Consider the following 11,586-nt stretch of genomic DNA (forward strand, 5'->3'; position numbering starts at 1 on the left):
CCCTCCCCTCCCTCCCCACCGCATCCTCTTCCTCATCCACTCCAGCTCATTCGTTGGTTCCTCACGCTCATCGACAGACCTGCCGCGCTACAAGTACGAGCAAGCACTCCATCACATTCCCCGCGTCTTCGGATGTCCATCCTGCGTGCAAACGCGCGATGCGACACGAGAGCTACGACCAACCTAGAGCTTCACAATGAAACAGGAACAGTCAAGTGAGAGTCGTGAGCCCTTCGATGTACGTCAAGTGTATCCCAAGAGCTATCGAGCAGGTTGGCAGAACTTGTCTATGCAGAGCAGGCGGCCACGAGGTTGTCGACGAACTGAACGACGCTGCCGACCGCGGAGATTTCGTTGTCGTACTGCAGTCGAAGTCAGAGATGCTCGGAGCTACCGACCTGGTTCACCTGCTGCAGGTCAGTCTGCAGGCTGGAGGCCTGGTCGTCGTAGGTAGACTTCTTGACCTGTGTGGGGAGACCTCACATGAGAGCAAAGAGAGGGGAACGATCTCACCTCGTACTGCCCGCCCAGTTGCTGGCGGTGAAGGTCTGCTGAGTTTTCTTCTGCCTGGGAGCGGGAGACTTCAGAATGGAGGAGGCAGAGGCAGGGGAGCGGAGGAGAGGGAGAGGAGTGACGAAGCAAGAAGTAGAGGATCAGGGACCAGGGACATAGGGGAGGGCAAGGAAAGTAATGTATGCATTGACTTACTTTCGCCCTGTCCGCTGTGTCCGACAGCTCAACCAACTTCACCATCCACTCTTCTTTCTTGGCCTTGTTGTTTGAGATCTCTTCCTGGGAACCAGCCATCTGAGCGTCGATCGCTTCGATCCTGCTGCTGATTTCCATGCTCATCTCGTTCAAGATAGCGAGTGAGTCGGCGATCGTTGCTGCCGTCACATCCGACAAGGACGTAGTAGCCTGCAGCACAGCTGCTCAGCTGACAAATACGAGAGGAGACAAAGAGGTCGTCAAACCTTCTGGAGTCTCTGCAGCTGAGCTCGAGCTGGAGCAGGCAGGGAAAGAGAATCCTTCTCCAACTTTGCAACGCTGTCCTCAACCTGCTTAAGCCTGACATCGTTGCTTGTCCCCTTTGCGGCAGATGTCGTCATAGATTGAATCAGGCCGACGATGTTAGTAATCATCTGCTGCTGGGCTGCGAGGTTCTCTTTCTCAGCTTTGACCGGGGCGTTGTTCTTCAGGAAGTTTTCTTCAGCTGTGCACAAGCTCGTTGTTACCAACGACACTATAGCGTCATCTTAGATTCATTCCAACCTTCCTTCAACGCAGAAGTGTACTTCTCGAGTTGTCCCTTAGCATATTCAGCTGCAGACACAGCACTGCTCCTGGTCGACTGCAGCCTTCTAAGAATGACAACAAGCACGCTCCCTGCATCACCTGGGCTGAGCGAAACGCAGACTCGGATTCAATCCATTGCTGGTAGGCATCATCCTTATCCTTCTTGGTCTCACTGTCACATGAGAAAATCAAACATTCCAGAGCACGCGCAAGAGCAAGGCATACTCATCAAGCTTCACTCGCTCATCCTTCTCCGAGGTAAGGTTGGCCTTCAAAGACTGAAACTTCTCCTGCGATCTTGGCGTAAGAATGTGACTACTTGTGACTTATCAGACCTGAATGGTCAGGTAGGTGTCTTTGCGAGCACAATCAGCCTGCTGCAGCTTGGTAGAACGGAAAGCAGCGAGAGTCTGGTGGTTTTGAAGACGTCTAGCAATGCTCTTTGCCAGCATCTATCCAAGAGACTTACACGGTCGTACATGACAGAGTTGACAATCAACCTGAGCCTTGACTGGTAAGCTTGCCACAGCTTCGTGGATGGTCTTCAACAAGATCTCACGCCTGGAGTAAACCTTCTCCATGTTCTTGACACGATGAGCGTTGGCGTGTTTCATTGCCGCCATCTTCTGAGCCAGCCCAGAGCCCTGCAACAGCAAACTTAGTGATCAGGAGAATGCAAGAGCTGAGAGCTGAACCTCATCGTTTCCAGACAGAGCTACTGCAAGCAACATTGCAACGGCGATGGCTCCGCCTACCAAGAGGGCTTTCCTTCCGAAAGTCTGCTGGAAACCTTGGTTACCACAATCCTCTCTCCCCTCTTCTTCCTCCCCCTTGCTTACCTTCTTGTCCCTCCCGTTCACTTCCATGTATACCACGAAGCTTTCCGCCATGACTGCTCCCGAAATAGAACTCGGAACACAATGACTATTTAGTTTGATCTAATTTACTCAACTTTGATGAGTAAATCATAGTATGAGCTGACCGTGCTCCCTCTCAGTCATGCCCTACCGTCAAGTCACAGGCTCATGGTGATTGGCAACTGACCCGCGGCCGCCGGGCCCGCAATCATCGGATACTGAGCACACTGAGCGGCACGGCCGTGAGATCGGACGCCGCTTGACCCGACCGTGCCAGGATGATCATCCATTTCTCTTCAAGCGCCGTACTAGGTATGCGGCTTCAATGTCCGACTGTTCAACGGCAACCGCGGCCCGCCCGGGCCGGGCCCGGCGGCCCTGCAATCTGACTGATAGTAACTTGATAACCGTCAGTCGACTCTTCACTGCTCAGATCTGAGTGCCGTTCACTGCCGGCCGTTGCCGCAAATCTGGACGGGACTCGGCCCGGGCCGACTGAGACTCGCTGCCCGGCGGCCCGGCCCGGCCCCGGGCCACTGAGGCTAAAGCTACAGAAATGTCAAGCCTTCTACCACCCCTCTATAGTGGCAGAGGTCCTTTGCAAGGCCCCTACCCGCTCTCCGTAGTATTTGGACCCCTCAATCTACCTCGGCCTGGCATCCACCGAGCTGACCCACCCACGCTATGGAAAATAAAGGCCCTATCTGTCTCTTCCTTCATACCGCCATGCCCCCGTAGCCAGTTGCTTGAAGCAAGGGAGGAGCGCGTCTCAAGAGAGCATGGCGCAGCCGTCTTTCGTAAGCCACATGCTGCCGCCTCCCTCCATGTCCCTGACGCCCATGCAGGTCACATCCGCGCTGGAGATCACCGGAGATGTCGTCGAGCTTCCACGAACCCACGCGATTGTGCGAGCAGTACCAATCTCACAGGTTGGCAACTCCATCAGCATGCCAGGAGACCGAGACTGGAAGTATGCAAACATCATGTCACAGAAGGTCAACGATGTACAGAAGGTCTCCTTGGACGTGTTTGATTGTTTCCAATGAGTCACATGATTTGCACGACAGATTCAAAACCCTCCTGATGACATTGCTCTACATTGCAAGGATGGAGAGGTTCAGATGACATTATACATCACATGGGATATGTCTTGGTCAGATGTGAGTCTACAACTTGAAATTCTGTATATTGGCCCCTACTCAAAATTTGATGCAGATTCTCGACCTCCTTAAACAGAAGTTCCATCGCGCTTGCGTGTTTTCGTATTATGACCGAACGTCAAGGACAGAATTTCTGATCAACAGCGAAGTATTTTGATCATTCAGCATCATCCAACTTTTGGAATAAGATCCTTTGCAGGACGACTTCGACTTCTTTTGCAGCAAGATAGAGAAATTCGGGGAGGCTACGGTACACATCAAAAATGCAACATTCATGCCGTCAGGTATTGAGACATCTTTTATATGAATTTTGAGTCATTTGAATGGTATGCAGATTTTGTCACTGATCAATTCCTTGTACCTTCACAACCCTTCGAAGAGGAATCGTCACAAACAAACACATCCGAACTCGAAATTGGAGATGGTATGTGCTTGCATGGTTTTGAATCCATTATCTCACTCCACAAAAAGTAGGTCTGCTTGAAGAAAAGATGTCATTCCATCGGAGATCATGGTTTTCAAGATTTAGTGACTGTCCAATACCTCTCGTCTACATGATTCTCTTCGGGGGATCTGGTTTCGTCTTGTCGGTCCTGGCTGTTGTGTTGGGTTACATGTTCGACTTCAACAACGTCGCTGCCATCGCTGTAGCTCTGCCATGCAATATCTTCTTTCTAAGTTTCTGGGTGAAAGAGGTACGTGTCCACATAGCAATCTTCATAGAAACTTAATGTCAAGACAGGTCGAATCGGGATTTGCTTTTCTGTTTCGTTTGGGTGTAGGATTTCTAGGATTTTACAGCTCTTTGGTCGCTATGGTCTCATTTGGGTGATGAGGCTGCTTGTGTCAGTGTCACATAGTACTAATCCTTTGACAAAGGATTACCAAGCAATTCTTCGTGTTGGCCATTTGCTTCCTGTACCTTCTTTCTTGCTTTTGGTATGTCGAGATTTGTATAAGAGCTCTCGGATGGGAGAGGTAAGAAAACTGTTACCTACATTGTCGGAATTAACATTGCACGACTAGCTGGTTTCAAGGGATTAGAAACCTGTATAATTGGGTCATTGGGGGATGTACATTAGGTGAGTGACTCTAACATTCAAACATTCGACCCTGATATCTGGAATCAGTCGGATTTCGGCAACCAGAAGACGTCGAGGAGATTCAAATCCTTGGGGAACCTCCACCGCCGTCGATCTTCAATGCATTTCAAACAGTTGAAGAGCGATTTCCCGGCGCTCAGTGGATCAGACCGGTCGAGTTTTCTTCCCGAATCGCGAGTTCTCTGAAATTTTCAACAGAAAGTTGGCCAAAGAGTGAAACATATTGGAACCTGCCTTGCAAATTTGTCTGAAAAGATGAGCCCGTTGGGGCCATGGGAAGAAGGAATCATAGAAAAGAAACTAGCACGACAGCTACGAAAGTGGTTGGTCCGTCTAGGAAACAAAACAGACGCTGACTTCAAGAAGTTCTCAACTCTTCCTTGGGGCACTGTGACATATGTCGGTTCGATTGGCATCAAAGTAGAGTGGGACATTGAAACGATTCCTGGCATCAAGGATGCGGGATATTATGCTGATGGAGAGGATGGATTCTATGAGTTGGTTCTGTATCAAGAGGACGATACTGCCAAAGATGAGCTGTACGAGGACGGAACTAGAATTCACTCTGGGGGAAGGTAAGTGCTACTGATGATTTGTGGACATATAATTCAATTCACTTACAATTGCTTTAGTCGTGTCACGTCGGTGACAACTTTTCTTCTCTACTTTTCGAGACGATTTTGTATGCTGTTTTGGTATTGGCTGGCTTTCTTTGCATACTTCGGACTGCTGTATGCTCTTGAATACAGTCTCACGCGCTACGCTGTCTTTCAAGCAATGGGAGGAGTGCAATACGTAGCGAAAGGGCAGATGTTGAACGCGCGGCCTGGAAACAATGTCAACCTTCATATGTACTGCAAAGGACCAGCAATACTCTCTGATTATGATGGAAGACCTGCGATCGTGACAGAGGCCATGGAAGGTGAACAAACTGTCAAGAATCACTGACGATCATCCTGACTTTCTGTCAGGAATCGGCCAAGGAATCTCAATGGCTCGACTGCAAGATTATGTCACCACTAAAGGAATCTGCTGCGTAAGTATCTGCATTTTCATTTTACCTGTTTTCTTTACTCCGCTTGTTTGTGATTACATTGGCAGGTGTATGATAGAGTAGGATTTGGGTGGAGCTCAAACCTGAACGATGGTCCACGAACTCCCCGGAACATTACTAACTTGTTAAAATATGCGCTGCTGTACGGCACAGATTCAGTTAGCGGCAGTCCTCTCTCCTGGACTCTATCATATCAGGGAGCAAACAATGAAACGCTGACGAAGAGCATTCCTATCAAACCTCCGTTTGTGCTACTCGGAAACAGCGCAGGTGCTTTGTATGTCAGGCAGTTTGCACACGAAAATCCAGAGCTGGTTGCTGCCATGATACTGATTGACCCATTGCCAGCGATGCCAACAACCCAGGGGTATATCTTATCGCCTCAGCAGAAATTATTGAGTCCCTTCTGGATGAACTTGTGTTTGAGATTTCTTCAACCCATGGGTTTGGTATACACTCTATTTCCAAACATAGTTTACCAACTTTTCAATCCCTCGACAGCTTTTCTGTTCAACGGAGGTCATTCAGCAAGCTATGATTCTTTCCAGATCATGACTAGCTTCATGTTTGTCAGCAGCTGGTGTCCGGCTGTGTTGAACGAGTATCAAGGTCTGTACAGTAATCCGCAAGTTGGAATTCAGACAGTTGAACAGGCAGACAAAGCTGGCTACAGCATGCCTACGGTGATTTGGATTCGAAATGTAGACAATTTAGCTGGAACAAAGTCTACAGACAAGATTTACCCTCCCCTGCAGAGTTCTGTGTCGAGCAGACGAAATTCAAATGCAACAAGCTGCACGAATAACTGCCTTAGCTGGCAAGACGTGGGCAGGTCCCTGGTTCAATACTTTCGGAATCCTTGGATAGATCCTTTCACGGCAGCGCCAGACATCATGCTCGGCGATAGCACTGGATGCGTTGTGAACAATTGTGATGAATATACTGCGATGGAGAATGCGTTTGAGATCAACTCTGCGGTAATTGATGATTCAAAAAATCCGAAATTTTGAGACCTGACTTTGTGTCGTAGGTTTTGGACATATACAATATGCTTGGATATCGAGTGAATATTTCGAGCACACAATGGAAAATCCGAATGGCTGGAATCGCATCCAATTTCTCCGAAGCAAAGTTCAAGGATGACCTCGGCGTCGTTCTCCGTCAAATAACAAGTGAGTTCATTTTCGTCACAAGCCCTGTCCAAGTCATTCGTCCCAACGTCGGTGCTACAGTGCCGACTCCTCCAGCAAACAAGGATCAATACGTCGGGTTTTCGGGCACGGAGTTTGGAACTCCGAATTACGTGCCCATTAAGAATTTGGGGACGTTTGAAGTCGAAGTCTATTTCTATGGACACAAGCAACTGACTGTAGAATGGGCTACAGGGAATTTGAATGGAAATCAAAATGCCTTGGATACTACAGCATTGTCCAGACGAACAGTGTTCTTGCATCAATGGCAGGTCCTGGAAATACAAGAGAAAAGCTGCATTACAGTGTCAAATCTATCTTGTTCGTTCCAGAACATTGATATCTTCTCCTCAACGTTTGCTCTTCCCATCTATGGATGCCCTCAAAACTCGTACAAGACTGGTAGCTTTTGTACAGCTTGCCCCATCTCAACCACTTCGATCAGCGGGGCCACGAGTTTGGTTGCATGCTTCAAATGTGATTCTAATGGGACGTCGCCAACATCTGGAATATATCAGTACCTGTCCTGTGATGGAAAGACCTGTCAGAAATGTCCAGCAGAAACTCTGAGCAGTGAGGGATCTCTTGGACTGTCAGATTGCACGCCCATCCCTGTCATCACCTTCTGGTTGAATGGACCGATCGGAAATACTTACACCGCCGACAACGTTACTGCACAAGGACTTGGACGGCCATCTCACAACCCGTTCAACAAGAGCAAGTTTCGAGAGATGTTGACCCTTGTTGCAAACATCTCTTACGATCGAATAACATTCCTTGGTGAACCACAAGAAATCAGCAATTACCCAGAATCCCGCTGCGAACAGTTGCGAGGTGCTTGCATATTTCAGTTTTCAGTCATGTTTTATGCAAGCTCAACGGAGCTTCTCAAGACTTCGGTTGCGAGAGTCACGGGCGATGAGTGTAAGAAGTATGACCGAATCACTTGCGTGTATCCGGATGTGAATGGGACGGCACAGCTCTGGCGAACAAAAATGATGTACGAGTATCAAATTCTCAAGATCTTCACAGAAACCAGACAGAGCAAAGCCGCCGGGACTTGTCCCGACAAATGGATCGTGGGACCAAAACTCCTCATTGATGTGGATCTTTTCAAGAGCAGCTTTCTTTCTGTCACTTACGCCTGTCCGAATAAGTACTACCAATCTTCCAGTGGATTTTGTGAACCTTGTCCTGACATGACAACCTCTGATCAGGGAGCCACTGATATCGCTCACTGCATCCCTTACAACAGCTTCTTTCTCACCGCAAAGGATGCTTCGCTGACCTACGATTCTCGGACTAGAATTGCATCCGGGGGTCAGACCTCGGCACAGCCAAACGCCTATGACATCAACAAGAACCCGGTTTACTACATCATTCGCGGATACTCTCTACATCCTTACCAGATAGCCTCGCCTGCGAGCCCTGCGCTTGGGAATCAGATAAGCTACTGCTCGAATCGTTTGAACTGCTTCAACGAGAGCGAGTTTCGTGTGAACCTGAGCACTGTTCTGCAAGGAAAGGTCACGGCCAATGAGATTCGTTTGGTCAAAGCAGACTTCTGCAATTCCACAGATATGTACCAGAAACGTCTCTGCGGTCCATGGCCGGGAGTTGCACCGTACAACAAACAGTGTGTCTGTGCCAACATATCAAACTCGTCGATATGCTACGAGACCAGGGGATATCTCCATCTTTCTTTGTACATCGGCAAGACTGCAAATGTGAACTCACCGTTCCAGTCTAACGTGAAAACAGCATCTGATTGTGCACAAATCTTGCAGACTCCAGACTATTTGAACTTCAGTGCAAACGCATTCCTTTACAATCCTAACTCCTTGACATGTTGGCCTCGTGTTTTGGATCTGAAAAGCGAGAATCTACATTCGAATCTCTTCTGCTACTCGAATAGTCCAGATTGTCGGGACTTGGTCGCAAACTTTGCACAAGATAAGGTCGTTGCTGCAGACAAGCTGGCAGGAACTCAGTTGTACTGGATCAACACTAGCTCCTGTATGATGAACAATTCGTTTGTCCTGGAAGATTCTTCGAAATGTGACCTCAAATCGAATCTCAATTCAAACCCGTTGGACATCCACCACTACATCATCAGTCTCCATGCGGACAACGCAAGTAATCTGAGAGATGCTGTGAGCATCCTGACCTCAGCGGCTGGAAATGAAAACGAGTTGAAGTATCAATTCTTCACGAATTACGCCATCTTGCAAGTGATGGAGGCTGAAGACAAGTCACTTATCAACGGGACGTCAGCGGAGAGGAGTCTGATCCAGTCGAACAACTTCGATCCCCACATGCCTTACCTAGTAGAGACCACTGCTCTCTGCAACGTTTCTGGTTGGGCTCGAGGTGCTTCTTGTCTGTCGACCGCATCTGCAATGGTTTCGTCTGGGTACGCAGCATGTGTCTTCAACGCGACCCTGCAGAAGGTCGTGCAGGTTTGCCCTGCGGGATATGCCGCTAGCTGCGGTGAAGGTTTGCCTCCTGAATGCATCAGCCAAAACTCTTCTCATCGTCAGGCGTCCCTTGCATTCTTGTTACCCTTCGATTCCTACGCTAAGCTCTATTTCAAAAGCAATGCGCAGCTGAGCCTTTGTCAAGCAGCAACATGCAAATACCTACCTGCAGATGTTCTGCTGACCCGAGTTGATATCGGATGGTCGAGCACAGCAGGTGTGCCGTCTGAGTTAGTTCTGCTGGTGTTTAGCGATGGAAGCTCTCAAACTCTCAACCTGACGCATCCGGATCAAGTCTTCACCTACTACATCCAGCCGGTGGTCACTCAGTCCCTGTCAATACAATCTCCGACGGCGTTGTATGATCTTTCCGTATTTTGGTTGGAGCCTTTCGGACAGCAGTTTTCCGAGACCAGGCATAATGAAGCCATGAAGGTCGCAGACATCTTACAGCAAGACTTCATGGCGAGAGATTACAACTTCTCTTGTCCCCCCACCACCTTCAGATCAGGAAGATATTGCACCGCGTGCCCTTATCCGCAGGTCAACTTTGGGCCCAACGGCCATGAGTGCCGTTGCCCTGTATGCGGCGATGGTGCAGTGCAATGGCAGGCGAGGGAGCAGTGTGACGACGGCAACCTGATCAACAACGATGGTTGTAGCTCGGAGTGTACCATCGAGGTCTCGCAAGTCTGTCAGGGCCCCAAGAATCCTTTCACCTTGGTCGGGATCCCATCCGAGTCTTACTACATCAAAGATCAGTGCAACCGCCCCGGCGCCTTCTGGACGGACTTCGGCACTGCGTCGTTTGCGCCGCGTTTCGGACTGACGGCAACCTATCACCGCAACTACACGTGGATCTTCGGAGGTGATGCCGCTGGTTCTATCGCTCCCTCCCCTCCTGACCCGTTTGCAGGCATCGGCTCCAACTTCGCCAACTTCTACAACGACATCTGGATCATGAACGAGACGGACCTCTGCGTCCCCAGGAAAGAGTCTCAGTCTTGCGCGAATGCCGGGCCCAACGGAGGCTCTCCGGTGATCTATCACAAGATCACATCGATAGGCGACACACAACCCAGCGCGCGGGGCCTGCACGGAATGATCTCCTTCAAGGGGAAGCTGTATCTTATCGGGGGAGCGATAGCCAACAACGAACAACAGAGAAATCTGAATCAAAGTTTTGATGATGGTGATGCCTGCGTCTGTTGCTCCCGCACACTGACGATGATCTTCAGTATTTCAATCGGACGGAGTGCCGTCAACAGGAGGAACTGTCACCTGGACGCGTGTTGGACGCCTTCCGCAGGCTCGATGTATGTTCAGCCTCATTGAGTTCAACAACACCATCGTCATCATGGGAGGATTGTACGTGACAACTGCAGGAGGCCTCGTTGCTAACCCGATCAGCAACGTGCTGGCGGCGGACCTGCGAGACCCGCAGTTCGGCAGGTCCTGGGCCCTCCTGACAGAAACGGCGAGATGGGGGCAGCGATACGGTCACACGGTGACGATCCGGGAGAATCTGCTCTACCTGTTTGGGGGGATCGTGGGTAAGAACGCGATGAACGACGTCTGGAGGTCTGCAGATGGAATCACTTGGATACAGCTGACGTCGTCAACGAGATGGTAATCGCAAGTGTGTCGGACAAGTTGCGATGTGACTCGCAGTGTTCAGGGGACGACGAGGGCTGCTGTCAAGCATCTACTACAAGCAGAGCTTGTGGGTGCTTGGAGGGTTCAACAGCACCATGAGCTCGACGATAGAACCCAACAAGTTCTACAGCGACGTCTGGGTGTCGACGGGGCTGGAGAAGAGAGCCGATGGCTCGTTGGCTGATCCTGGTGAGATTTGGCAGCCGGCGACTGAGAACGCAGCGTGGTTGAAACGGGGAGCCTTCGGTAAGGAGATGTTGCTTCGTGCTTGTTTGATGGTTGGGTGCAGCCCTAGCGGTGTACGAGAAAGGAGCGACAAACAACCTCTGGCTGTTTGGCGGGATGGACTCGCTGATACAGGGACGTAGCGACAGCTTCCGGGCATATGTGTTGTAGATAGATAGTGATGTATCGATAGAGAGGAGGAGATTGGACATGGGAGAAGGAAAACAAGGACAAGCAGTTGAACATGAAAGATGTGTTTGGTTGCATGTAAACATTTCACGGCTCCTTGGCATGTTAGAGCTCAAAAAATTATCCCGCGCTCCAGTCGCGCTCGTTCTAGTCGCTCCTCCTGGTATTTGTCCTTGGCTCTCTGAAAGGCGATAGCAGTAGCCTCCTCCCAGACCTGAACCTCCGTCAGACCACCTGTAGCTCAAGTACAGCTGGGGGGTTACCTGGGTGGGGATGTATTCCTCCATGAGCTGATCTTCTAGAGATTCTTCCCACATGTTCCCGCTGCTCTCAAGACGAGCTATCGCCGCCTCTGCCTCCATCACAGTCATCCTTCGCA

The 11,586-nt window shown here is 49.8% G+C and overlaps 3 protein-coding genes across 3 annotated transcripts in view; 1 reads left to right on the forward strand and 2 right to left on the reverse strand.

Annotated features, from left to right (window-relative positions):
• Positions 1-287: 287 nt before the first annotated feature.
• GUITHDRAFT_142192 (hypothetical protein) lies at positions 288-2,186 on the reverse strand (the record flags this gene model as incomplete). The annotated part of the gene is made up of 12 exons (XM_005828212.1): positions 288-362; positions 408-464; positions 514-567; positions 709-918; positions 975-1,213; positions 1,273-1,351; positions 1,396-1,468; positions 1,522-1,586; positions 1,632-1,670; positions 1,797-1,940; positions 1,992-2,075; positions 2,136-2,186. The coding sequence occupies 12 exons, from the start codon at positions 2,184-2,186 to the stop codon at positions 288-290; spliced, it is 1,170 nt and encodes a 389-aa protein (XP_005828269.1).
• A 746-nt stretch (positions 2,187-2,932) lies between these two features.
• GUITHDRAFT_112751 (hypothetical protein) lies at positions 2,933-11,189 on the forward strand (the record flags this gene model as incomplete). Its single annotated transcript, XM_005828213.1, has 21 exons — positions 2,933-2,950; positions 2,999-3,166; positions 3,221-3,313; positions 3,369-3,461; positions 3,513-3,597; positions 3,648-3,737; positions 3,788-4,008; positions 4,056-4,141; positions 4,193-4,291; positions 4,340-4,395; positions 4,444-4,568; positions 4,615-4,991; positions 5,049-5,338; positions 5,388-5,452; positions 5,518-5,540; positions 5,819-5,919; positions 6,353-6,447; positions 6,501-10,329; positions 10,376-10,766; positions 10,816-11,039; positions 11,083-11,189. 21 exons carry the CDS (start codon positions 2,933-2,935, stop codon positions 11,187-11,189), a joined length of 6,636 nt encoding a protein of 2,211 aa, XP_005828270.1.
• Positions 11,190-11,319: 130 nt separating this feature from the next.
• Positions 11,320-11,586, reverse strand: part of GUITHDRAFT_112752 (hypothetical protein) — a gene marked incomplete at both ends in the record, with an annotated part of 2,512 nt that continues 2,245 nt past the window's right edge. Inside the window, 2 exons of the mRNA XM_005828214.1 lie at positions 11,320-11,421; positions 11,471-11,559. Coding sequence (XP_005828271.1) covers positions 11,320-11,421; positions 11,471-11,559 — 191 coding nt within the window. The remainder of the gene's footprint in view (positions 11,422-11,470; positions 11,560-11,586) is intronic.

The sequence above is a fragment of the Guillardia theta genome (genome assembly GCF_000315625.1).
Source record: "Guillardia theta CCMP2712 unplaced genomic scaffold GUITHscaffold_61, whole genome shotgun sequence".
NCBI classification, from domain to species: Eukaryota; class Cryptophyceae; order Pyrenomonadales; family Geminigeraceae; genus Guillardia; species Guillardia theta.